The sequence below is a fragment of the Cervus elaphus genome, chromosome 20, assembly GCF_910594005.1.
Source record: "Cervus elaphus chromosome 20, mCerEla1.1, whole genome shotgun sequence".
In the NCBI taxonomy this organism is placed as follows: Eukaryota; Metazoa; Chordata; class Mammalia; order Artiodactyla; family Cervidae; genus Cervus; species Cervus elaphus.
In genome coordinates, this window is record NC_057834.1 from 129,942,641 (window position 1) to 129,969,403 (window position 26,763).

At 39.7% G+C, this 26,763-nt stretch overlaps 1 protein-coding gene across 1 annotated transcript in view; it reads right to left on the reverse strand.

Moving 5' to 3' along the window:
- AGO4 (argonaute RISC component 4) overlaps nt 1-26,763 on the reverse strand; it is a 36,799-nt gene that overhangs the window by 7,584 nt on the left and 2,452 nt on the right. Inside the window, exons 2-15 of the mRNA XM_043876810.1 lie at nt 22,500-22,665; nt 16,888-17,008; nt 14,223-14,404; nt 13,911-14,047; nt 13,686-13,820; nt 12,605-12,692; nt 10,110-10,257; nt 9,747-9,866; nt 9,495-9,623; nt 9,130-9,263; nt 7,837-8,021; nt 6,447-6,606; nt 4,926-5,241; nt 4,500-4,634 (exon numbers count right to left, since the gene is read on the reverse strand). Coding sequence (XP_043732745.1) covers nt 4,500-4,634; nt 4,926-5,241; nt 6,447-6,606; nt 7,837-8,021; nt 9,130-9,263; nt 9,495-9,623; nt 9,747-9,866; nt 10,110-10,257; nt 12,605-12,692; nt 13,686-13,820; nt 13,911-14,047; nt 14,223-14,404; nt 16,888-17,008; nt 22,500-22,665 — 2,156 coding nt within the window. The remainder of the gene's footprint in view (nt 1-4,499; nt 4,635-4,925; nt 5,242-6,446; nt 6,607-7,836; nt 8,022-9,129; nt 9,264-9,494; nt 9,624-9,746; nt 9,867-10,109; nt 10,258-12,604; nt 12,693-13,685; nt 13,821-13,910; nt 14,048-14,222; nt 14,405-16,887; nt 17,009-22,499; nt 22,666-26,763) is intronic.

Consider the following 26,763-nt stretch of genomic DNA (forward strand, 5'->3'; position numbering starts at 1 on the left):
ACACTGGTTTAAACCAAAGTTAAAAGGCCTTTCTATTGCATGACTTCTCAGAATCTTTATCTAGTAATGTATAACCCTTAAGAGGGAAAAGGAGTATACAGCTTATTTGACCACAGAATCCCCTTTTTAAAAATCTCTTGGAATCTACAGATGAGAACCTAAAGAGGTGCTGCTCTGGGGAAAAAGGGTCCAGTCATGTTCATTTTAATAATTATTGCTTGAGCACCATGTGCAAGGCTCTGCAGCAGATGCTGGGGATGAAGACAGAGGCAGAGTGAACAAATAACCCTGCCCTCCTACTCTTCATGAAAGTCATATGCAATGGACAGCAACGCAATGTAATAAGGGCCTTATGGAAGGCAGTGGGAAAAGCTGGTAGGAGGAAATGGTTGAGCCATGCTTTATAGCAGTGGTCCTCAAACTTTTTGGCGCCTAGGGAGTAGTTTCGTGGAAGACAATTTTTCCATAGACTGGGGGAAGGGGGAAGATGGTTCAGGCAGTGATGTGAGCAATGGGGAGTGATGGGGAGTAGCTGATGGAGCTTCACTTGCTTGCCCACCGCTCATCTGCTATACAGTCCAGTTTCTAACAGGCCTCAGACTGGTACTGGTCTATGGTCCATGGGTTGCGGACCCCTGCCTTATAGGATACATAGAGGTTGAATGGAGGGGGGATGGAATGGAAATGAAGACATTCCAATATCCTTTAAAGTCAGGAATGGATAAACAAACTGTGGTTCATCTGTATCACAAAATACTACCTACCAATAAAAAAGGAACAAGCTATTGATATACATAAAAACTTGGTTGAATCTCAAATGCACTATGCTAAGTAAAGGAAGCCAGACCAAAGGCTATGAGTTCTTTTCATATGACATCCTGAGAAAGACAAAACCCTAGGGGAAGAATATATATCAGTGGTTGTCAGCAGCTATAGGTGAGGGAAAAGGTTAACTACAAGTGGGCACAAGACAAGTGTGTGTGATGAAATCATTTTACATAATAAGGTGTAGTTACACAACTATATGCATTTGTCAAAACCTGTACAACAGTACAATAAAAATGGTGAATTTTACTGTGTCTACATTGTATCTTACTATAAAAATGAGGGGGGAAGAAAAGTGGGATGGATGTGGTCATTCCAGGGATAAAAATACACAATGTACACAGGAAATGGAAATAGTCACATGGGTAATAGAAGGTGTATGAGTACATGGTGAAAAAGCAAACTGAAATATTATGCTTTGGCTACCTTGGGAAAACACTGAACACCATTAAGAAAGCATTTTGTACCCTCAAGCATAGGCCATGGGGGAAACATGAAGATTTTTGAGCAGTGGCGTAGCAGGATAAGATCTGTATTTTAAAGACTTAGCCTTGACAGCAGGTGGAGGATGCATCTGTGAAGGAGGAATGGAGACCGGGAGACCTCTAGGAGTTTTCTGCAATACTAAAGAGTTCTGCCTAGGGCAGATGGAACTCACAAGAGGAAGAGTTGAGACAAGAGATTTCAGGACAGAACACAGAAGACTGGTTGACCAACTGAACACAGGAAGGGAGGAGGAGAATAGAGGAAAAGGATTTAAAGACAACTCTTAAGAATTGTCTAGCCTGGCTAACTAACACAGTGATACCAAGCAAGAGAAGAATAGAGAATCAGGGGAGGAATAGCTTTTGGATGAGGAGAATCCTATTGTTTTGGATTATCCCAAAACAATCAGGAAAAGGTTTACATGTGTTTTGCTTGAAATGTCTGTGGTAGATTGGATCACTGGGGTCAAATATTCCAGAGACCCTCTGGCGGGGCGGGGGGTGGGGGTACATTATACATCCCTACCCAATTAACTTAGAAGTGGCCACGTAACTTCCTCTGACTGATAAAATGTGGCCTGAAATGCGTCACTTCTAGGCAGAAGCTTTAAGAGCCAGCATATGGCTTGTCGTGTATCTTTTTTCTCCTCTGCTACAATGACTGGCCAGGTTCCAGACAGATGCTTCTCCATCATCCTAGGTTCCAAAGGGAGCACAGTGAGGTCACAGCTGCAGAAGGGCCCCAGTGAATGTGTAATGTGAGCAAGAAATAAATCTCTGTAAGCCACTGAGACTTTGGAGTCTTTTGTCACCACAGCACAGCCTAGCCTATCTTGACTGACAATGCCTACAGAGCATCTAAGTAAACTGATAGACAATCAGAAGTACAGATCAGGAGCTGCGCAGAAAATCTGGGGCTGGAAATACAGATTTGATAATCAATAAGCAAATCAGTGAAGCCAGAAAAGTAGGTGAGACTAAAGAGAGTTGAAATTCAGAAGAGAGAAATATGAAATACCAGGAAGCATTAATGTTTAACGAATAAAGGAAGAAGAAGAGTCAAAGAAAGCCTATTTATAGAGGTGGGTAGTGAACCTGAAAAGTCATATTGCTAAGTCCAAAGAAGACAACCATCCATAAGTGCTGCAAAGAGGTCAGTGTGGGAATTTGACAAGCTGTCATTGGATTCAAAATGAGCAAGTCGTTAAGAGAACAGCCTCGGTGGAATCAATGAAGTCAAAGTCAGGCAACAGAGAACTGAAACATTATGTGAGAAGATACAGAAAGAAAGTCAAGTCTTTTTTTCCTGTAAGTTTGGTCATTAAAGGGAGGAAAGAAAAAAAAATGGCAGGTAGACTGAGAGAGAAGGGAAGTTTTAGAGAAGCCTGAGGAAAAGTTAAGAAACTTTAGAGGATGAGGAGGATGCAATGGAATGGGGAAAATTGAAATTTTGAAAAATAATGGATAATTAATGAAGTGAGGCTCTGGAGAAGGCAGAAAGGATTAAAACCAAAAGCACAGGTTGGAGTGGGGAAGCATAAGGAGAGGTTAGCATCCAAGATTCAAGGAACAGGGTAAGAAAACACAAGATTTAGCTAAATTTGAAAGCAGAAGAGAGGAAGCTGAGAAAATTCATGCCTTCACAATTTTGTTTTCTGGAGAAAATAGAAGGTTGCTCTATTGCTGGCAATGTAAGTTGTTGGCAATGAAGGTTTCATGGTTAGGGTTGGGGACTTGAGAAGAGTATAAAGGATGGGAACAGATGCTACGGAGAATAGGAAAAATGAAAAAACAAATTGCAGCATCAAAGGCCTGGCTGAGATTTGCTATCAAGAACTTGTAATATGGTTCATTATTGAATAAATGACTTTTTTCCTCAGCAACTTCAACCAGCCTAAGAATAGCAGCAAAGGAAATAGGCAAGTGCATTAATTCAGAGTTGGAGACTGGCAAGAGGCATATTTAGAGAACTGAAGATGTTGGTAAGTGTTAGGGGTGCAAAGTAGACCAAGGATTGGGACAGTCAATCTTCAAAGGTCAAGAGTAACACCAGATGGTCAAAAATAGTTATGAGATAGACTGGGATTTTAGAAAAATAATCCAGGTCCTAAAGTTACAGGAATAGCAAGTTGACAGAGGGATGGAGAGTGACTATGCAGTTAAGGAGGGGAGGGCAGGATACTTTGTTGCCCAGGGCTCAGGCAAGAGTTCAGAGAAGGTGAATTAGCAGAATCTAGGAAGTACTAAGTCAGAGTCTGGGCAGTTTGGAAGACAGTATTTTGAATCTGTGCTGATTGATGAACCTGGGTCCCAAGGATAAAACCTTAGTTCTCTAATGATTTCAGAAAATGAGAAGAAACAGCTCAGTTTTGGGTTAGAGGCAAAAACTAAGCAAGCACTAGAAAACAATGAGAGTCACCCACAAGACCACAAGATTAGGCAATGGAAAGAACCAGTCTCTCTGGGAGTCAATCAGAGGGGACCTGAAAAAGATAAAGTAATATCACAGAAAAAACCATAGAAGTAAAGTCATTCAACACTATTTGCCTGTAATTTACCTAGTTTGTACATTAATATAAGATTATAAATAGGTTACACAAAATGTTTTTTTAATCAAATGCTGGAAATTATACCCAAAATTAACATTCATTTACTAATTTAATCCTTAACAACCATGGAAGCTAAGTATTATATTTATCACACTTTACAGTTAGAACATTGTAGCTTAGAGAACTTAACTTACCCATGATTATTAAGTGTAACATCATAAGTATTCAAAGTGCATACCCTAAAAATCCTCTGCACTGATGTAAAATTATTTGGAAAGAAATGCTTCTTTATACCCTAGACCCATGCCTTAGGCATTGATAACAAAAAGTAGCAAATGGCAATAAAGTCCAAATAAATAACCCCTCTCTTTGGAGCTTACCTATATCACCATAGTGTACCTGCCATGCTTTTTATTTCCCCCTCTAAAAACTCTAGAAACCAGTATTGCTGTCACATAAGAGAAATATTCAGTCTTGACACCTGTATCATTCAGAATTGCTCATCTAAGTTCAATTGGAGTTAGTATGCTTCTTAAATTATTACTAGGCACTTCTGCTTTTAGAAAAAAATTGTATGTATGCCTACTCAAAAACACATTCACTTGCATCAGATAATAAAGCTTATCCTATGTGTTCTTACCCTTTCTGTTTTATCTGCACAGAAGAGTCGTGTGTGATGTCTTTTCTGCACCACAATATAGGTTATTCCTGGCCGGTAATCTTCTTCCAAGCTAATACATGCCTTTCGAATTGCTATTAGTTCTGGCCAAGCTACCTAGGAGTTAGAAATGGAATGACGTTTAATTGAGAACTTGCCTATCTCTTAGGTATCTCTCAGATCTGATTTACCCAGAGTGGGAGATTGGAGGAAGTTCCATCAGACGCTGAGAAGCCCCAGAGGGAACTTCCCTGGTGGCCCAGTGGTTCAGACTCCATGCTTCCAATGCAGGGGGCATGAGTTTCATCCCTGGTCAGGGAACTAAGATCCCAGATGCCACATGGTATGACCAAAAAAGAAAAAAATATGTAGATGCCCCAGAGGGAAGCTACAGGATAATGAGATTACCTGTTTCATCTGTCCCTCGGATACCCCTCCACGGTAATAGATGATCCGGGTGGGTTTGAAGCGTGTGGATTTGTAGAACTGGATCAGCAGCTCTCGAACCATGTTGGTAAGATCCTGGATTACCTCCTGACTATAGAGGAGCTCTTGGGAGATCTCCTGGCGGGAGGTCTGCACGCGAACCGTGGCACAGTACCGGCTGGGGTGGCCATCCATACTGCCAACCACAGCCGCGATGGATGGCTTCTTCCCATCGCCTGCTGGGGGGTGTGTGACATCTGCTCCCAGGAAGATGACAGGCTGCTGGAACACTGAGGGCCTGCTCAAATTTAAGGAGACATTGCCACTCAGACATAGGGATGAAAATGCTTTCATTTAGCAAGCTCACTAGATACAATCACAGACATAATCTTATCAGAGAGAATAAAGGTGTGCCCACTGGGAGAGACTTCTAAGGCCCACTGAGTGCCTGCCACCCAGGATCACGAATCTGAATTGACTAAAGAAGCCAACGGGGTTCTCCTGCAATAGCAGGAAGGAAAGAGTCAAGTGAAAGTGAAAGTTGCTCAGTCGTGTCCAACTCCTTGCGACCCCATGGATAGTCCATGGAATTCTCCAGGTCAGAAAACTGGAGTGGGTAGCCATTCCCTTCTCCAGGGTATCTTCCCAACCCAGGGGTAGAACTCAGGTCTCCCGCATTGCAGGTGGATTCTTTACCAGCTGAGCCACCAGGGAAGCCCAACGTGGTTCTTCTGCAATAGCAGGAAGGAAAGAGTCAAGAAAAGAACCTAACCCAAATTTAACAAAATTTCTATGTGTAAAGGGGAAACTTGGGCTTCCCTCATAGCTCAGTCAGTAAAGAATTTGCCTGCAATGCAAGACATCCGGGTTCGATTCCTGGTTGGGCATATCCCCTAGAGAAGGAAATGGCAACCCACTCCAGTATTCTTGCCTGGAGAATCCTCTGGGCAGAGGAGCCTGGCAGGCTACAGTCCCTGGGGTTGCAAGAGTTAGACACAACTTAGCAACTAAACCACCACCAAAGGAAGAACTTTCCCAGAACAGTCTCTCCTAGGATCCTGGGGTTTCTACAATGGATACTGAATTGCAGAAGGCACATGAAACTAGGACCAAATGCCCAAGACATGAGACACAAAGAAGAGAATAAAGTTCATCTCTTTCCCTATTCTGTTTTTCTCCATAGTATTTATCACTTTGACCACATAATTTACATTTATTTTACTTATTGTGTATACACACACATGGTGGGCCAGGACCGCCAGGCTCCTCTAAGCCATCAGGGGAGTCTAGTGGTAACTTCAAGGGGTTATCTACTGAGAGGGGCCACAAGGAAGCCTGATGAAGAGCTGGACATGTTCTATATTTAACCTGGGTGGTGGTTACATGAGTGCATATGTGTATCAGAAAAAGTAACCAAGGGGTATATTTGAGATCTGTTTTATTGCAGATTATGTAAGTTAGGTCTTAAGAAACAAATGGAAAACATAGAGTTCAGGATCTTACCTTTGATGAGGTACAAGCACATTGTTAATTCCTCCAAGCTTTGCGTTTATCTTCAGGCAAAGGTTAGAAAGGGTTTGAGGTGAGGTCTTCACTACATTTTTTACCTGGACACATTGTGTAGCCATTCCTAGGAGGGTATCTCCAACACGCTTCACCTCCGCTACAAAAATAAGTTTATTAATTCATTGTAAATGTTGATATATTCTCCAAAATCCTAGAAGTAAAGGGGAAAACTCCTACACGTTAACTTTCACAGAGTGCCTACCATAAATTGTACATTGTGCTACCTGCTTTTCATATGTGGTCCTTTCATCCGCTAAACCCCGAGGGCAATTTTTTTTGGATAGGTCCTCTCCTTTCCCTTCTCTCCTGCAGGCCTGGAAGCCGGCCCACTTCCTCTGTTCCACCATGCTGCCTGCCACCACTCACTCAAAAGTCTGTTGAGGTTCCTTTTCTCACAGGACTGGTCTGGGCAAAGAAATCAATCTCCCCAGCTCCCCCTCCTTAGTATACACACCAGCCCTTTGAATTTTAAGGGATTCTTTTCCTTCCTCCACCCTCCTCCCTGCTCTAAACAGGACAGAAAAAGAGAAGCTAACAAAAGATAGAAATATACAGAGAGCTGAAGACAGCTTATAAAGTTCAAGTCGCTGGTCTATATAGTTTCCAAAGCCTTTGCTTAGATGATAGCCAAAAGAACTTTGTATCATTCCTCTTATAAGAGATACAAACGAAGCAGTTCCTGTTCTGGAAGTGGCAGGCTCCCCCACCTGATACTCCTAAGTGCTTCTCACCAGACATTCCAGTTCTCCCTACTTTGGGGGCTACGGTAGAATTGCACTGCCCTCATTTCCACTGCATTTCCTGCCCCCTGTCCCAGGCTGAGTGGGCCATATAGTTGGCTGTGGCCAAGAAACTGCCTAAGTTAAGAACCCTCCAGAGACTTCTGTTGGTTGGATGGTTGACTCCGCCCTTCCAATGCAGGGAGCGTGGGTCTGAACCCTGGTTGAACAAAGACCACAAATGCCTCCGGGTGTGGCCAAAACACCCCCCCCCCCAAAATAAAAATAAAAACCTCCCCAGGCTTTCTGTGTAAAACGAACCAAAAAAAAAAAAAAAAAAGCAACTCTCCAGAGCTCTTTTCTCTTCACCTTGGGGCCGGCAACACTCCAGGCAGTGCCTGGGTTCCAGAGTGAAGATGATATGAAGTGGTGGAGCATAGGCTGCAGTTTACCTTCAACGGGCACACAGAAGGAGCAGAAAAAACCTTTGTTGCTCTGAGCCACCGAGAGTTCAGGGTTGTTTGTGACTGCAGCAGAAGCCAGTTTATCCTGAATGCTACACCAATTACTTGAAATCATCCCTCATTCAACATTAAAGGGGTCCATACCATACACTGGCGTCTTCCCAGGCAAGATCACCACTATAAGTTGCAGGCCCACGTATGTCATCTTCAGGTGTTTAAACATGGGCTCCACGCTGTCAGCCCCTTGTGCGTACTTGCAAAAACACGGCTGACCCTGGATGGGCATTCCCGCATCCTTAGAGATTTTACGGAGCTGGTCCGTGAAACTCCTGTTAAAATAGAACCGGTGGCACAGTGCTTTCATTTCAGGGCACAATCTTAGCATTTAGCTCCCTGTAAGATATTTCTTTCAGTTCTGTAAATTTTTAGCTAAAATTATTAAAAAACAAAAAAGTTCCATCTTTTAACTGGTTGCCAAAAACAGCCTAGAAGTTGTATCACTGCCATTATAATGGAGAAGATTCTGCATTACTAAACTATCAGATTATCATTTGGAACTTTACAATAATTATGCCTCAGCTGGGCCTCAGAGCCTAGAATAGCATTCCTGTTCAAACAATTTTTTTAAACATTCAAGTCAGTGATTCAGGACTGAAGATAAAAGCAAGGTCAAAATTTCAGGTAACGTGAATTTGGGTAAGCCAAGTATAAGAATAGTTGGGTAAGCTTGTGTTCAACTGGGAACACAGAAACACTCTATGTCGCAAAATCATCATATTTAGGATTACATTCAAATTCGTAACAGATCTGCTTCCATAACAATGTCAAAGAAAACATCATTTTAAAAAAAAGCAAAATTCACAGTCAAGTTTTAAATTTTGGATTTGAGAAGTTACTCCAGTCTATGTAAAAAGTTTTCAGGATAATTTCTTTTGTGCATTTGCCAATATTTTGTAGGATTCCTTTCTTTCCCCCTAGTTCCCTTTTCCTGTGGAAATTTTTCCACCCTTCTCACTAACTTCCTTTATATAGATAACTACATCTGTAAGATGTGAACCAAAGATCTTAATCAGTGACCTCCAGTAAGACAAGCTCCCTAGTTAATTACAATGATTAAAAATGAACTAGTTTTTATCTTAGCTGAAAAGATACAATTAACCCCAAAGGAAGCTTCACTAAGAACTCAAGAATTTTCCAATCAGCACCACTTCAACCTTGTTAGTCACAGACTTCTGCTCTAAATGTAGGAAGCTGAGTCAGATTCTTAAGGTAATTCCCATTTGCAATTCACTATAAGAACAAGGTCTTTTTCCTATAGCCAGATGGTGTCACTATAGGAGTCAGATTCAGTGCCAGTGTACATAGCACATTCACATAAAGATGGTATTTTCATATCTGCAAGGGATATTACTAAGCTCAAAATATGAAGATACTCACTTTAGTAAATCTTCCCTACATTGTTTCTGAGGCGCAAAACAAGCAACTGCCCAAACTTTAATTTCAATGCCAGCATAAAACTGCTTTCCTCGCATGTCCCAGACACCCTGGTTGGGTGTGGCTACCGTTTTATTCTTTAAAAAAACAAACAAACAAATAAACAAAAGAGAGAAGACATTACAATCTAAGTCCATTTTAAAGTTGATGAGAGGATACATAAAACTATTTGATATTAGCCAAAAGACAAAAAGCAACAATGAGCAAAGCAATGGATAAATTCAGTGTGGTATAGTGGAAAAACCCTGGATTCGTCGCTTTTTGACTGGTTGTTGGAAGAAACTTGTTGAATAAAATAAAAGGCTTACCCGGCCCCCGTACTGCAGCATTGGTGCTGGAAGGACCCTGCCTGTGAGCTCTGTCATTTCGTTGTGGACAACAATACCAAATTCTTTAAGGTATGGGTCAGGTCCACCCACCATGCTGTTACTCTTCACCTAAAGAACAGGAAAGCCTGCATATATAAAAACCAAAGAGTAACTGTGTCCCATCCGGCATTTTCTATTGTTTCTTTTTTTAATCTGAAAGCTAGCTGATCTTAAAGACCATGCCTTACTGACCAGTCTACTGATTTCTTCCTGTCTGTCAGGAGCAGATCTTGCTGTGGCCTTGATCATCGTGGAAGTCTGATTGTCTGTGAGCTTCTTTATACATCGCTGTCCTGCCACTATATTACAAACCTATCAAGAGGCAAAGAGGAGTTAGTTTGTGTCTTGGGTTTCTGTATCATAAGATTTGCTGAAGTGCAGCTTAAATCTTCCATTTCCAAACAAGAAAATTCTGCTACAAGGTAAAGTTACCCGTCCAAAATATTTTAGAGATTAATATTAAATTCTATCACTAGTTTAGAACATGACTTTAAAACACACAAACACACATTCAAGAGATTGGCAGACTGGAAAAGAAAATTTAGTTTAGCTTACCTCAAGTGGCAAGTATGTATGCTTTTGTTCTTGTCCCACTTGGAGACAGGGAAGATGGGGGTATTTCAGCTGCAGATTGTACTTTTGCTTAAAATATTGAGCTACTGTACATTCCATAGCTTGACCATTTTCTAACTGTAAGGGAAAACTATAAGAGAGAATATCTTTTTAGAAATTTCTTCAAGCTGTTTTTTTTTTTTAAACAAGCAAACAAACAAAAGCCTACTAGCATTTTCTACCTTGACCAATCACTTAAAAAACAAAGGTCAATCTTTATTTAGCCATTTTCACTTAAGCCATCTTAGTATTTAATCAAGACAGTGATTCTGTTGTTATTTTCCATGTTTGTTTGTTGAAGCTAGGATGAGAAAAAAAATTTAATTAAAATGGAAAAAGAACTTAAATTAAGAAGAAGCTGCAGAACCAGGAAATACACAGATTCACTAAAGGTCACTTAACACTTATCAGTATAAATACAATCTCTTGCTGGCCTTTTTTTTTTTTTTTTTGCTGCACTGGTCTTAGTTGCAGCATGCAGTTCCCTGACCAGGGATGAAAGCTGGGATCCCTGCATTGGGAGCATGGAGTCTTAACCACTGGGACATAACCAGCAAGTCCCTCTTGCTGACTTCTTAGAGATGAGTAAATGCAAATAAGGTCCTGGACCATCCACATATGAGTTTTAATTGCTTAAGAGAACTTCTGGTAAAAGAGTGCAGCATAGTTACTGGGGCCACATTTTTAGATTCCCAAACCAGGACAAATATATGTGGATTTGGAGGCCACAAAACCAAATGCATGAACTTGAGACCATGTCAAGATACTTGACACAAACTGGAGAATGTGATTTAAGAGACTCCTTATTTGGCTCTTCCAGGAGACAAATTATCTCAAAACAATTTGGCACAATAATAACTTTAATCTTGTTTTTTAACTGTTAATGACCCACAAAGTAATAATGCAGTGAGGATCATCTATGTGATATTTAAGTCTATGTGCTTTTAATTTTTAAGCAAAAATTATATAGTTCTATAAGTTTAATTATTCTTATAGGGTGTGCTGTGCTGTGCTTAGTCACTCAGTTGTGTCTGACTCTTTGCGACCACATGGACTACAGCCCGTCAGGCTGCTCCATCCATGAAATTCTCCAGGCAAGAATACTGGAGTGGGTGGCCAAACCCTCCACCAGGGGATAGTCCCAACCCAGGGATCAAACCCAGGTCTCCCGCATTGCAACCAGATTCTTTACCATCTGAGCCACCAGGGAAGCCCATTCTTATAGGATAATATGCAGTAATTAAATAATGAGAAAAGACAGGATTTTAAAAAAACCAAAAAAAAAACCCCACAAATGCTATAATCTGTCACTATAACAAATGCTATAGTGACTTTTATTTTCCCTAGAGAATGAATTCAATGGTATAACACAAAGGATACATAGAATATCACTTTATAACTCAAGAAATTCATGTGACGTGTACATGAGTTCATACTGAAGAACATGTTCAAATCAGACTGAATTGATATACTACGTTTATCCAGAGGCCACTCTAAAATTTCAGTTATTCAGAGCAAAGTCATGTAGGTGATTTTGATTACACTTGTTTGAAAAAGTCTTCTGAGTAAGTATGTAAAATAATGTAAAGTTAATATAGTTAAGTTCATGCTCTAAGAAAAGCCAATATTTATATTTATGCCAGACATGAGTTTAATGATCTTGACTACAAGAATAAAACTTACATATGTGGTAATTTAAAAAGCACTTTCATATATATTTTCTCATTAGGCACAGTTCACAGTAGATTAGAAGTTAGGTGATTAGAAAAATGAGATTGAGGAAGTATAAATAAATCTGCTGCTGGAGGCATGCCATACACACTGACAGCTGGAAGAAATGACAGTTAGCTAAAAAGTGGGGGAGAAAAATCCACATAAAACTCAAAGCAATATATATCTTCCCATGACAGCTCTTATGACATACAGTTCTTAATAGATCCTTTTGGGCCATGCATTGAGAACTACAACACTAGAATAAATCATATTTATAACGATGACTCTGCACCATTATATGAAAGTTGATATGTTCAGCATATTTTAAAGGCAAGAAAAACATTTTATTAGTATTTCTATCAAAAACATTTAAAAGCTTTTTAAAAGCTTTGGTGTTTAAAATGAAGATCTGGGTGAGTTTTTTAATTATAATGTGTGCATGCATGCTAAGTCACTTCAGTTGTGTCAAGACTCTTTGTGACCCTTTGGATTGTAGCCCTCCAGGCTCCTCTGTCCACGGGATTCTGCTGGAGTGGGCTGCCATGCCCTTCTTCAGGGGATCTTCCGGGCCCAGGGATCAAACCCATGACTCTTGTGTCTCCTGCATTGGCAGGTGGGTTCTTTACCACTAGTGCTAAAATGGGATACCAATTTTTCAAATTATTATAGTAGCTACCTATGATACAACAAATGTAATGGTACAGTTTTAGATGTGGTTAACATACGTTTGATGACTGGCTGGCCGTCTAGTCACATTACACACTCGATATTTTCGTTTCATCTGTCCACAATGGGTCACCTCAACTTTCAGACCTCAAGTTAAAAAAAAAGTCAAAACATCAGTATTAAATAAAATCATAGTAACCAAAAAAAAAAAAAAAAAAAAGATTTGAAGGTTTTCTTCAGATAGGCATGACATTGTACAAGACAAAGTTTGCAAAGATATGGGAAAGATTTCATCATGCATAGGCAAAAAAGCCTCAGCCAAGCAGAAAAAATTAGAATCCAGATGACTGAAGACTAGGCACCTACTTTAATGTATTACTTCATTCAACAAATATATATCATGCATCAACCATGATTTAGTGCTTACTTATTCTTAAACCCAGAGGTAGCCCTAAGGAAGCTTATGGTATAATGAGAGAAGATAGCTAACAAGTAAAGAAACAAAGAAATTCTGAGAATAAACAAACTTGTATTTTTGTATTAATCTGAGAAATCTTAGAAATCTGAGACTCACTCATCCTGATCCTTCTCTCGGCTTCTCTAGGAAGCCAGGAGGAGGGCCACCCTGAACCCCAGAGGGTAGAAGGAAGACACAGGGGGATGCAAGGAGATGAGGGATGGGGGAAGGGGAGCAAGAACAGCATGTGAAGGTAGACACCTGGGGAAACACACGCACTCCCATGCACACGTACAGGCGCACATCATCTCTGCCCCAATTAGAACACTGGGGGAACATCACAGAAGGAGTGGGCGCCCATGGGACATTTCAGTTCTTCCATTTTATTAAAATGGAGGTTTTCAAGTATGTAAAAGCAACAGTTACTAAGTGCCTAACATGTACTAGAAGTTTATACACCCAGTTGCATTTAATTCTCACAGCAATCTTACAAGATTCATATTATTATTTTTACCTTAGAGATGAATACACTAAGGCTTAAAGTGGTTAAGTAACTTGCCCAAAGCCCCAGTGATAGAACTGGCAGGAATGGGATGGAAGCCCATGGGTGTCTGACTGTAAGACGGTGCTCCTTGGACCACACTGAGCTGCCTGACCAAGACCACAGTGATGCAAATACCTACCTCTGATTTCTTTGGTAAACTTGACACGCTGGGAGTCTGTTAGGGGTTTGGTTTGTTCATTGATGTTCTGAATGTCTAAAACCTCACACATGAACTCAATGATAGGCTGAGCCCGGTAGAAAGCAGTTGCAGATACTGAAACAGAGAAGGAATCTTAGCTTCAGAGAACGGGAAAAGGCCAAAAAACCAGCCCAAAGAGTAAACGGTAACAGAGTTCCATCCTACCATCAATATTGAGCATCATATTCCACATGGCGGGTCTCACGGACTGATGAAAGCCAAACCAAACCTCCCTACCCCCTCCCAGAGGGTGGTAGTAACCTTCAGGAGGTGAGAAAAAGGAGCGACCCACTGGAGTGTACCTGAAGAAACAAAAATTTGCATGCTTCACAATAAAAACTAGAAAGGATCTTTCAATTTCACTCTCAACTTTGTAAACTGAAACCAAGTTTGAACTATGACTTATGCAGAAGTCATGGGCACCAGTGCAACCTACCAACAAAAGTCTGACATTTACGGCAAAGAATTCAAACTAACCTCATGGAGGGAAGGTGTCTTGTGATAACATCAAGTGCTTGAACTGAGTCATCTGGGACTTCATTCAAGTGCCCGGCCAAAGCTTCTAAAAGCAACTGAAGGCTCACAACTGACACCCACTGAACAGACACTTTAAAGGTTTGGTCTTTACCCTCACCTGGAAGGGTCACTTCCATATCAACCTAAGGAAAAATACATATACAGACACATTTACAAAGGCTGAGAGACCCCAGGAATAGTCAATATAGATACTATAAGGATATCTAACACTTTCTGTAATTGCTAAACATTGGAAACAACCTATGTTCCATCAGTAGGGGAATAATTTAATATTGAATATTATGTAATAGTTAAAAATAAAGTAGATGCTACAACATAGATGAACTTTGAAAACATTATGCTAAGTGAAATAGCCAGACATAAAATGACAAATATTGCATGATTCCTCTTACATGAAGTACCTAGAAAAAATTCATAAAGACGAAGTAGAATAGTGGTTACCAGAGATAGGAGAGGAGGAAATAGGGAGCTGCTGTTTAATGGGTACAGAGTTTCATTTTGGGATGATGAAAAGTCCTACAGATGGACAGTGGTCATGGTCCCATAACAATATGAATATATTTAATGCCACTGAATTGTACACTTAAGAATGGTTAAAACAGTAAATTTTATGTTACATATTATTTAACCACAATAAAAAAATTTAAAAAGTATGGTAAATGTAAATGTACAGAGATGGAAAGATCTCCCAGATATATTATTAAGTGAAAAATGAAAAAATAAATCACAGAACAATATGCAAACAAATAATAATATATATAAACATGCATACATGGGCTTCCCTGGTGGCTCAGTGGTAAAGAATCCACCTGCAATGCAAGAAACACAGGTTTGATCCCTGGGCCGGGACTATCCCCTGGAGAAGGAAAGGGCAACCCACTCCAATATTCTTGCCTGGGAAATCCCACGGACAGAGGAGCCTGGCAGGCTACAGTCCATGGGGTAGCAAAAGAGTGAGACACCTCTTAGCAACTAAACAACAAAAACAACAAACATGCATAAATAGCTAATGCACATAAAAATATCTGAAAGGACACATACTGAACTATTATAGTAGTTTCCTCTGAAAATGAAAATGGGATTGAGGATGCAAGCAGGTGGGGAAGCAGGAAACCACAGCATTTCTAGATTGTCTAAATAAGTTTATAACGAGTATATAATTATGTATTGCTTTTAAATTTTAAGAGCAAATGTCTTAAAAAGTTATTGTGGTATTATAAATATTTTCATAAGTAAGTGTTACACAATATTTTACAAGTAACAAAAATTCTACTGTTCAGATTCAGGTGGCACTTTCACACTGTGAGAAAGTTGGAACATATGTAAAGATGAAATTAGTTCAGTTCAGTCACTCAGTCGTGTCTGACTCTTTGCGACCACATGGACTGCAGCATGCCAGGCTTCCCTGTCCATCACCAACTCCTGGAGCTTATTCAAACTCATGTCCCTCGAGTTGGTGATGCCATCCAACCATCTCATTCTCTGTCGTCCCTTTCTCCTCCCGCCTTCAATCTTTCGCAGCATCAGGGTCTTTTCAAATGAGTCGGTTCTTCACATCAGGTGGCCAAAGTATTGGAGTTTCAGCTTCAAGATCAGTCCTTCCAATGAATATTCAGGACTGATTTCCTTTAGGATGGACTGGTTGGATCTCCTTGCAGTCCAAGGGACTCTCAAGAGTCTTCTCCAACACCACAGTTCAAAAGCATCAATTCTTCAGTGTTCAGCTTTCTTTATAGTCCAACTCTCACATCCATACATGACCATTGGAAAAACCATAGCTTTGACTAGACGGACTTTGTCGGCAAAGTAATGGCTCTGCTTTTTAATATGCTGTCTAGGTTGGCCGTAACTTTTCTTCCAAGGAGCAAGCATCTTTTAATTTCATGGCTGTAGTCATCATCTGCAGTGATTTTGGAGCCCCCCAAAATAAAGTCTGTCATTGTTTCCATTGTTTCCCCATCTATTTGCCATGAAGTGATGGGACCAGATGCCATGATCTTAGTTTTCTGAATGTTGAGTTTTAAGCCAACTTTTTCACTCTCCTCTTTCACTTTCATCAAGAGGCTCTTTAGTTCTTCTTCGCTTTCTGCCATAATCTTTCTGCAAATCTGAGGTTATCATTATTTCTTTTTTTTTTTTTTTGGTTATTGATATTTCTCCAAGCAATCTTAATTCCAGCTTGTGCTTCATCCAGCTTGGCATTTCACATGATATACTCTGCACATAAGTTAAATAATCAGGGTGATAATATACAACCTTGACGTACTCCTTTCCCGATTTGAAACCAGTCTGTTGTCCCATGTCCAGTTCTAACTGTTGCTTCCTGACCTGCATACAGATTTCTCAGGAGGCAGGTCAGATGGTCTGGTATTCCCATCTCTTTCAGAATTTTCCACAGTTTGTGGAAATAATCAACCTAAATTCCAACAGTCAATTATCGATTAATTAAAAAACAAGAGAATATGTACAGAATAACAAATCTATCATCACCATGAGAAACAACTTTAAGAATTGAATTGTCATTAGAAAGGGAAACATCTTTGCCCTAAGTAATTACTACTAAATGACCTAAGTCTAATAAACGTTTCTTGCTGTTAACACTTACCCTATCCCGTCCAATTGGCAGTGGATGTGCTGTGTACATGTTTCTTTTGCCATCATAGCCAGGCTGCCGATCACCAAATATTTGCATCTTGAAGTGTCGCACCATTGTGTCTACTACCTCCCTTAACAGTAATGGAGACAGTAGAGGTTAGCTCTGAGAAATGGTGGTGAACAGGAAACTGTCATTATACCTTAATTATCTAAATTCAGGTCAAAACTCCTTGGAGGATCTTCCTGGTGGTCCAGTGGTTAAGACCTCCTGGAGAAGTCTTAAGACTTGGGTTCCTGGAGAACCCAACCCAGAGGGTATGGGTTTAATTCCTGGTTGGGGAGCTAAGATGCCAGCAATATTGTAACAAAGTCAATTAAGAGTTTAAAAATGGCTCAGAGCAAAAAAAGAAAAAGATGACCCAGGCCAGTTCTGCCTGGAATATGAGAATCGAAATTCTTTGGAAAAAGCAACAGTTAAAGTTACAGATTCAAGTAACTTAAAAAAAAAAAAAAATAGCAAGTGAACAAAAGCAATCATGGGATGACAACAAAAAAGGAGGAAATAAAAGGAAAGAGAAGAAAATTTGCAGCACCTTCTCAAATTCTTGCTTTCGAAAATCCTCTCCTATGATAAATAGAACCTTATAAGAGTAACCTATCTTAGGTATCTAAACTTGGCATGTTCATAACTGAACAATAATAAGTTTGTTATCAAATATGCATCCTTATTTAAGTACACTGGTTTTGGAAAAGAGAGTGGGCAGACATCTGAGGGTCAATAAATCTAAGATGCATCATAGTCAACAGACTAAGGCAACCACTTGACTAATGCTAGCAATTTATCATTCTGCACTGTTGTTCCGTCACTCGGTCATGTCTGACTCTTTGCCGACCCCAGCCTTCCCTGTCCTTCACCATCTCCTGGAGCTTGCTCAGACTCATGTCCATGGAGTCGGTGATGCCATCCAACCATCTCATCCTCTGTCGTCCCCTTCTCCTCCTGCCTTCAATCTTTCCCAGCATCAGGGTATTTTCCAGTGAGTTGGCTCTTTGCATCAGGTAGCCAAAGTAGTGGAGCTTCAGCTTTAGTCCTCTTAATGTCTTATTATATGCCAAACTGCTTCCAAGTAGTATAAAGAAGGGGACATCATAAAATTTCCTCCTTCCATAAAATATCCCCATTCCATTACTTGTGTAGTTTCTTTCTTTTTAGAATGAAAGCCTTTCTCTCAATCAAATATGAACAGCATTTTGTCATATATACCAGATCACACTGTATGCAGGATCTAAGATGAACGCACATGTGGGGAAACTAGAATCTACTGTTTAAGATAAATAGAATTGAATCTGTGAGACTTTGGAATGCTAAAGTCAATGAAAAATCAGGTGCTATGTCTCACCAATATTAGTGAACCCATGTGTGTGAACTATATCTTAAAAGTCAAAATAAATCACAGCTATCCAAGGCATTGGGGCTTCGCTAGTGGCTTGGCAGTAAAGAATCCACCTGCCGATGCAAGAGACACAGGTTAGATCACTGGGATGGAGAAGATGCCCTGCAGAAGGAAATGGCAACCTTCTCCAGTATTCTTGCCTGGCACATCCCATGGACAGAGGAGCCTGGTAGGCTACAGTCTGTGTGGTCACTAAGAATCTGACACGACTTAGCAACTAAACAACAACACACAAAAAGCTAAGGCATTAACACTACTACAAATGAAAGCTGTGGGCAAGCCATATGTTTTCAGACTAAGTCATGCAATTGCAAAAAACTGATGGAGAAATATAGTTTCATACATTCCCAATTTAAAAAAGTTGACTTAAGAATAGTGTATTTTCAGACGGAGAGGGTAATTTCTTATCTTACATTCTTAAAATATAACCATAAAATTTTCCGAAAAGAAAACATACTTTCACCTCTATTCTCACTTAATCTTCACAACAACCTGTGAGACAAGCAGCGCAATAATTTTTCTCATATTAAAGAGAAAAAAATAAAAATTCAGAATGGCAAGTAACTTGCCCCTGGTCACACAAGGATTAAATGGCAGAGTTGTATGACCTTGGACAAGTTACTTACTCTCTCACATCTATTTCTTCATTTGTAAGATTACAATAATCATAAAACCCACCACAAAAATTGTCATATTAAGTGAATAAACACACATAGACTATCTAGAACAGTGCTTATCATGCAATAAGCCTACTCCTTGCAGGACATTTGGTCCTGTCCAAAACATCCATGAAACATTTGGTCCACACCAAGAGGGCCTTGATATTCAGCTCTGTCTGAAACAAAAATCTGGCATGGGCTGAGTATGTTCACAGACGTTTTGAACAGGACCAAATTTCAGGGACCTTTTGACATGGACCAAATATCTTATGGATGTTTTGGACAAGACTATATGGCTGTGGGACTTGCCTGGTGGTCCAGTGGCTAAGACTCAGCGTTCCCAATGCAGGAGGCCTGGGTTCAATCCCTGGTCAGGGAACTAGACTCCACGTTCACAACTAAGAGTTCGCACAACCAAGAGTGTGCATGCTGCAACAAAGATCTCACATGCCACAATTAAGGCCCGGTGAGCCAAATAAATAAATAAAAATAAGTATTCTTTTAAAAGGGGGGCTTCCCTGGTGGCTCAGTCATTAAAGAATCTGCCTGCAAAGTGAGAGACCTGGGTTCGATCCCTGAGCCAGGGAAGATCCCCTGGAGAAGGAAATGGCAACCCTCTCCAGTATTCTTGTCTGGAGAATTCCATGGACAGAGGAGCATGACAGGCTACAGTTCATGGGGTCATAAAAGAATTGGACACGACTGAGCAACTAACACAAACATTAAAAAAAAAAGAAATAGACTAAATGGCTGCTAACCAGCCTATTTACTCTGGTATGCTCAAGGATATAACTCCAGGAATCTTCATTTCTCTTGAATCATCAAAATTTTCCACTCTACTGAATTATTCTCTTCAGCATACAAATACCTATAATTTCCCTCATCTTAAAAACACTGAAATTTCACCCTTCCTCCTCATCTGAGCAGTCCATTTCTCTGCTTCCCACTGCATCAATCTCTTGACAAAGTTGTCTCTAACTGCTCCTCTCCATTCTCTCTTCAATCTTCTCTCATGAGGCTTTTTCTCCTTCAAAACTACTCTTATCAAGGTCCCCAGTGAGCTCCACATTGCAAACTTCACTGCTCCTTGAACATTAGATGATCAATTCTTTCAGCTTTAAATATCTTCTTCCCTTGCCTCCTCACTCTGCCCTGGTTTTCCCTCATCCCAGTGGCCTCTCCCCATGCCACCAGTCTCCTTGCTGATTCTTCCTCATGTCCCCAGTCTGCAAGCACTGTTACCTCAGGACTCAGTCTTGGCGTCTTACTTTCTTTAACCACACTCACTTCCTACATGATCTCACCCAGTTGCATGGTTTTACCACCAATATGCTGATGACTCTCAAATGTCTGTCTCCAGCCTATAACCTGTCCCCTGAGCCCAACCTCATGTATTCACCTTCCTGCTTGAGGTCTCCACTGGGATGTCTAGCAGACCTCTCAATCATAACATTTCAATAACTACAGATCTCCTGACCCCTGTTGCCTCTCCCATAGTTTTCTCCATTTCCATACATGGCAACTCCCTCTTTCCCTCTGGTCAGGACAAAAACCCTGGAATCAGCCATGATTCATTTCTTTCCTACCTCACCTTTAACCCACCAACAGACCTTGCTGACACCACCTTTAAAATATTTGTAGACTCTGACTACTTCTTATCACTATCACTTTTACAACCCAGGTTCAAGTCACCAGCCCTTTTCACCTGAATCATTACAAGAGCTTCCTAATTGATTTCTTGGCTTTTCAGCCTTAGTGCCAGGCTTCATCTTCAACACAGCAGCCAGAACGATCCGTTCAAAATCTCAGTTAGTCATATCAAATGTCTACTCAAAACCCATCTAATCAGAGTAAACACTAAACTCCTAGGACGACCTACAAGACTCTGCAGGATAAGGCCCTTAGGAGTTTCTCTATCACTCTCACCCGCACTTATGCCAGCAATACAGGCTTTATCTGCTATTCCTTGAATACATCATGCAAGCTGCTACCTCTGCCTGGGGTTCTCTTCAAGGAGATATCCCTCACCTCCTCTAGGTTTCTCCTCAAATGTCACTTTTCAGTGAGACTTTCCCTAACTACACTATTATTACATACACACACACACACACACACACACACAATGTGTATATTACATGTACATATAATATGCACACACATATATACACATATGCACGCACGCACACATCTTACATAATATCTGTGCATGTAACACATATACATGCTTACTTGCTCAGTCATGTCCAACTCTTTGAGACCCCATGGACTGTAACCAGCCAGGCTCCTCTGTCCATGGGGATTCTCCAGGCAAGAATACTGGAGTGGGTTGCTATGCCCACCTCCAGGGGATCTTCCTGACCCAGGGATCAAACCCAGGTCTCCCGCATTACAGGTAGATTCTTTACTGTCTTAAGATATACATATTTACAATATACATATATACCATATGTATGTATCTATACATACACACACACACATTAAATCAGTGACCTATCCTCAATCTGTATCTTCCATCCTTGTTTTATTTTTCTTCATAGAAGTTATCATCAACTAGCAAATAATATGTTTTATTTGTTTATTCATTTATTTTTGGACTTTTCCCCCGTTATAGCGTAAGTTCCTCAAGGGTAGGAACTTTTGCCTGTTTTTTCATGTTATATTCCCAGAATACAGAACAATGCCTGGCACACAATGAGCACTATATGTTGAATGCATCAATATTAGCCATTACTATCGCTTCTATTACTATTGGTTTCAATAGTCAAACAAAAGTCAAACAATTAAAGGCTTACATGGGAATGAACTACACCAGAAAGCCAAAAAATTGATCTACAATGAGAAAAAAATCAAGCCACAAAAAAAATATTTCACTTGACAGTAAAAGTATTCTTGAAAAGGCAAGAACTATAATGTTAATGACTGAATATTAGTGAAGATACAGAAACAAGGAAAGTGAGTGATCTCAGCACACTGGAACAAGATCTGTTACAGGGCTATATCTTCACCCTTGGTAAATTCCTGATATACAGACCACAATACTTAAATCATCCTATCTAGACCCCTCTTGGATAATGCTAGAATTAAACAGAGCTTCTCTCTGAGTTTAATTTCTTCAATACCCCAAGATGATTCTTCTGTCTTTACACTTACATTTTTCTCATGTCCAATACCAACACTTAATAACAAAATTTGAATTTTCAGATAGTTCTATTTTGCATAGACATCAATGGTTTCATCTATTTTTTATAAATTTCTGCTACCTTTGGACAGTGAAAGAGGGACCATTCTTCATTCATTATTTACTGACTGAAGGATGATGTATCCAGTACTCTGCTAGAATCTATGAAGGAGAACCAAGTATGAGATAGCATATCTGCTATCAAGAAACTCACCACCTTAGAGAAAAACAAAGCCTACATGTTAAAAGAGTTTAGAGAACAAGATGATTCATAATAAATAAATGATGTGTATTTAAATACATATATAAATCTATTCTTTTTAATCCTTACCTGTTGACTCTACGAGGCCGTTTTTCTGGTTTAATATCCACATCATAATGATACACATCTATTTTGGGAATCTGAACCTGAAAATGGTTAGCTAACAGTCGAATTGGTTTTCCGACAGTTCCAAGGCCAGGACGACGAGGTGGCTGAAACAGGCTGGCTGGAGGCCCTGAAGAGATTGAAAGATTATTTGATTTGCTATTTGTGAAGGATGATATTCCCTTCATGATGATGATGATGATGATGATAGCTACAATTGGGAATTCCCTGGCAGTCCAGTGGTTAGGACTCTACAATGTCACTGGCAAGGACCCAGGTTCAGTCCCTGGTCAGGGAACTAAATTTCCACAAGCTGTGCAGTCCAGCCAAAACAAAACAAAAACAGCTACAATTATTGCGATCTTATCATTCGCTGAACATCCTCCGATATAAAAAGTTATGTAAAAAGCTTTTTGGCCTAAGATTCTCTAGATTTCTAAATATTTTTTCCACACTGCTATTATTTTGAATATGGGGGATATCAACAGGAGATACAATATGATGAACTCTCAGATGCACTCTACTGTCTAAAACCTTTTATCAGTATCAGTAGATCTACAGCTAGGCTTACAAAATTGTATGTATTTTAGGTAGATATACTCCTAAGTATTTTATTCTTTTTGTTGTAATGGTGAATGGTATTGTTTCCTTAATTTCTCTTTCTGTTTTTTCATTGTTAGTATATAGGAATGCAAGGGATTTCTGTGTGTTAATTTTATATCCTGCAACTTTACTATATTCATTGATTAGTTCTAGTAATTTTCTGGTAGAGTCTTTAGGGTTTTCTATATAGAGGATCATGTCATCTGCAAACAGTGAGAGTTTCACTTCTTCTTTTCCTATCTGGATTCCTTTTACTTCTTTTTCTGCTCTGATTGCTGTGGCCAAAACTTCCAACACTATGTTGAACAGTAGTGGTGAGAGTGGGCACCCTTGTCTTGTTCCTGATTTCAGGGGAACAAAATTGTATGTATTTTAAAATAAAATCATCTCTAAACTCTGGAGGCCATCATCAATTCAGGCTGGAGATGATCCATTAATCCTCCACAAATTAGCTTGATTATTATAGTTTTGTACAGACTGTCAGAGATTAAATAGCAGCTATCTTTATCAATTTAATTGCTAATTTAGACAGTGAAACAATACCAATGAGGCTAGACTTTCTTCCTTATAACCTGGTATTTTAAAAATCTGGACAATCTGATATTTCCTGACCATAAGATTTAGTTTATTTCTTCAACAAACATTTATCTGTTTATTCCATGTCTAAGCTGTACTGTAGATTCAAGAAAAAGATAGAACCTCTGCCTTCAAGGAATTGACAGTCTAGACCAGCAAGCAGTTCTCAATCTGGAGGAGCTTTTGTCCCCCAGCAAACATTTGCCAAATATGTGGAGACCTTCTTTGTTGTCACGAATTGGGGGGTGATACTGACAAAGCACATGACAGCCCCCCGAAATATAGAAGTATTCAGTCCAAAGTATCAAATAGTACTGAGGCTGAGAACCCTGGTCTAGATAGAGCAGTCATTCCAAATTATTCTATTGATGGTTTACAAAATATTCTATAAAACAGAAAGGTTTCCATAAGCTAAAAAAACCCTGCTTATTCTCTCCCCTTCTTAAAATTCCAATATATATATTATCATATTAAATTCTCTAACAAGTCATGTAATAAATAAGCTTGTTTAATTCATCATTTACCTGGCTTATTTTTCCCCAGAACACACACACATGTACATACACACTAACTCTTTCTCTGTTTTTAAAACCAAACATCTATCAATAGTCAGTAAATTAGGGTTTAAGGAAACAGTCTGGGAAATATCTGTCTACAGAAAACCTTATTCCTTTCTGATGATATTGTCAAATAGACACTGGTCCAAAAAATAAACATTTTTTTCTGCTATGAATAGGTGTTGAGTAAAGTGAGCTGTATTTACAAAGGAAAGTTACAACAGGTTCTCTCATTGCAATGGTATTTCACCAAGAACAAAGACAATTCACCAAGGAGAGAACACTTTGAAGTAAGAAGCTGTTCTGGTCCAATATCACTTAGGAAAATCAAAGCAAACACTTCAGTGAAATTTGTGTTGACAGATTACCACACACTAACTCCTAAAATACTGAAAATCTTTTCATGTATTAAATTCACTGTTCATTCTTCCCCTGAATTATACTCATCCTTCAAAACTCTGGTCAAGAGCAACCTCCTTGGAAAGCTTTTCCAGACTCTCCTAAGCTAGAGGATGCATCTTCTGTGTCCCCAAGATCTTTTGTATAGGGAACATGTAGGACAAGTATCTAGAAACAACTTGTTAAACTACTGTTTCCTTCACTAGACTGTAAACTCTTAGAAGAAATGGACTTCCAATTCAAAGTTATCGTAAAACCTAAGTCAATGATGAGTGCATTGTAGGAATTCAGTAAATGCTGAACTGAACAATACTAATAATCTCTGTAGCAGTGCAGATAGAAATTAAACAGAAATCTAGTCATTTCTAAAATTAAAGAATTGATTATTTTTCATTAAAACAAAAGCACATAATTTATACTAAAAATATTTCTTGGAGTTGAGTTCTATTTCTGGTGAACAAGGGGATCTACTCTGGGTGTGATAAGGCATTTATAAACAATGTAAGAAGTAGATAATAAATAATATCAGAGGTGGACAGGCATACTGAATTCACCCAACTAAATCATATAGATAAGTCAGCCTTGCATATTCCAAGACACACTTAAGTAATCATTGTATCACAAATCCAGCTTTATGACAGAAATTTGCAAACAGAAATCTGGATCAAATGACTTGCCCAAGGACATATGACTTCGATTTTAAATCACGACTAGAATCTAGGTCCCCTAACTCCCAGTTCAGGGCTTTCTCTTCTTCAGTATATTTCACAATCCTATGGCATCTATACCTCTCAGAAGTACTTGATGCTCTTTAAAGAGACAGAGGCAGAGTAAATGAAGGAAAGGGATTAAGAAGTGGAGAAAAGGAAACAGTGTGTTCCTCTTCCATGGCAAGAGAGAAAAGTTAGAACGTGAGTGATCATTCCTTTTAATAAGTTTAGAAGATTTAATTAGAAAAATATGTTCTAAACTTTTCCATCCCCAAAGCTGGTTTCTTTGAATTTATCAAAACGACTTCTGAAGAAATAAAGTCTGGAACCAAACTGCCTGGGTTTCAACTCTGGTTTTACCACTCTCTAACTGCATGACCCAGGGCCAGTTTCTTAGTCAATCAGTTTCCTTATCTATAAAATGGAAGAATAAAAATGACAATAATAGCACCTATCTCATAAGGCTATTGTGAGGATCTCATGAGGTGATATACATAAAAGGCTTGATGCGCCATGGTGTGCTAAGTCGCTTCAGTTGTGTCGACTCTTTGCGACCCCATGGACTGTAGCCCGCCAGGTTCCTCTGTCCACGGGATTCTCCAGGCAAGAATACTGGAGTGGGTTGTCATGCCCTCCTCCAGGCGATCTTCAACCCAGGATCGAACCCACATCTCTTTAGGCTCCTAATTTGGCAGATGGGTTCTTTACCACTAGCGCCACATGGGAAGCCCAAAAGGCTTAACACTGTGCCTCATAATGGTAAGCACTCAAGAAGTGTTAGCTATTATGATTGCACTTGTATAAACGTTACAGTTATTTCTCAAAGGCCCTCATGTTGGGAGCATTTCAAGAACCTAGTGACAAAGTCTGAGAATTACATCTTCCAAAAAGGTAACTACTATGACTCAACACAGACTGGATGAAGTCAGCTTAATAGAAGAGGAGGGCATTGGACTAGGAGTCAGGTGATCCACACTCATCCTCATCATTTAGCCTTGAGCCCTCCATACAGTCACTTAAGCTCTCTGAACCTCATCTGTAAAATGGGGATAATACCTTCCTTACCCACCTCACAGAGGATCAAATGAACTAACAGCTGAGGAAGCACTTTCCAAACTGTAAAGCACGGTAAACATAGATGTCAGCACAGTGGTAAAGAATCCACCTGCCAACGCAGGAGACGTAAGAAACATGGGTTCAATTCCATGTTGGGTTCAATCCCTGGGTGGGGAAGATCCCCTGGAGTAGGAAACGGCAACCCATTTCAGTATCCTTGTCAAGAGAATTCCATGGACAGGGCGGGCTACAGTCCATGGTGTGGCAGAGTTGGGCACAACTGAGCACGCATGCACTATTAATATGACAGTGTTAGTTACTCATCAC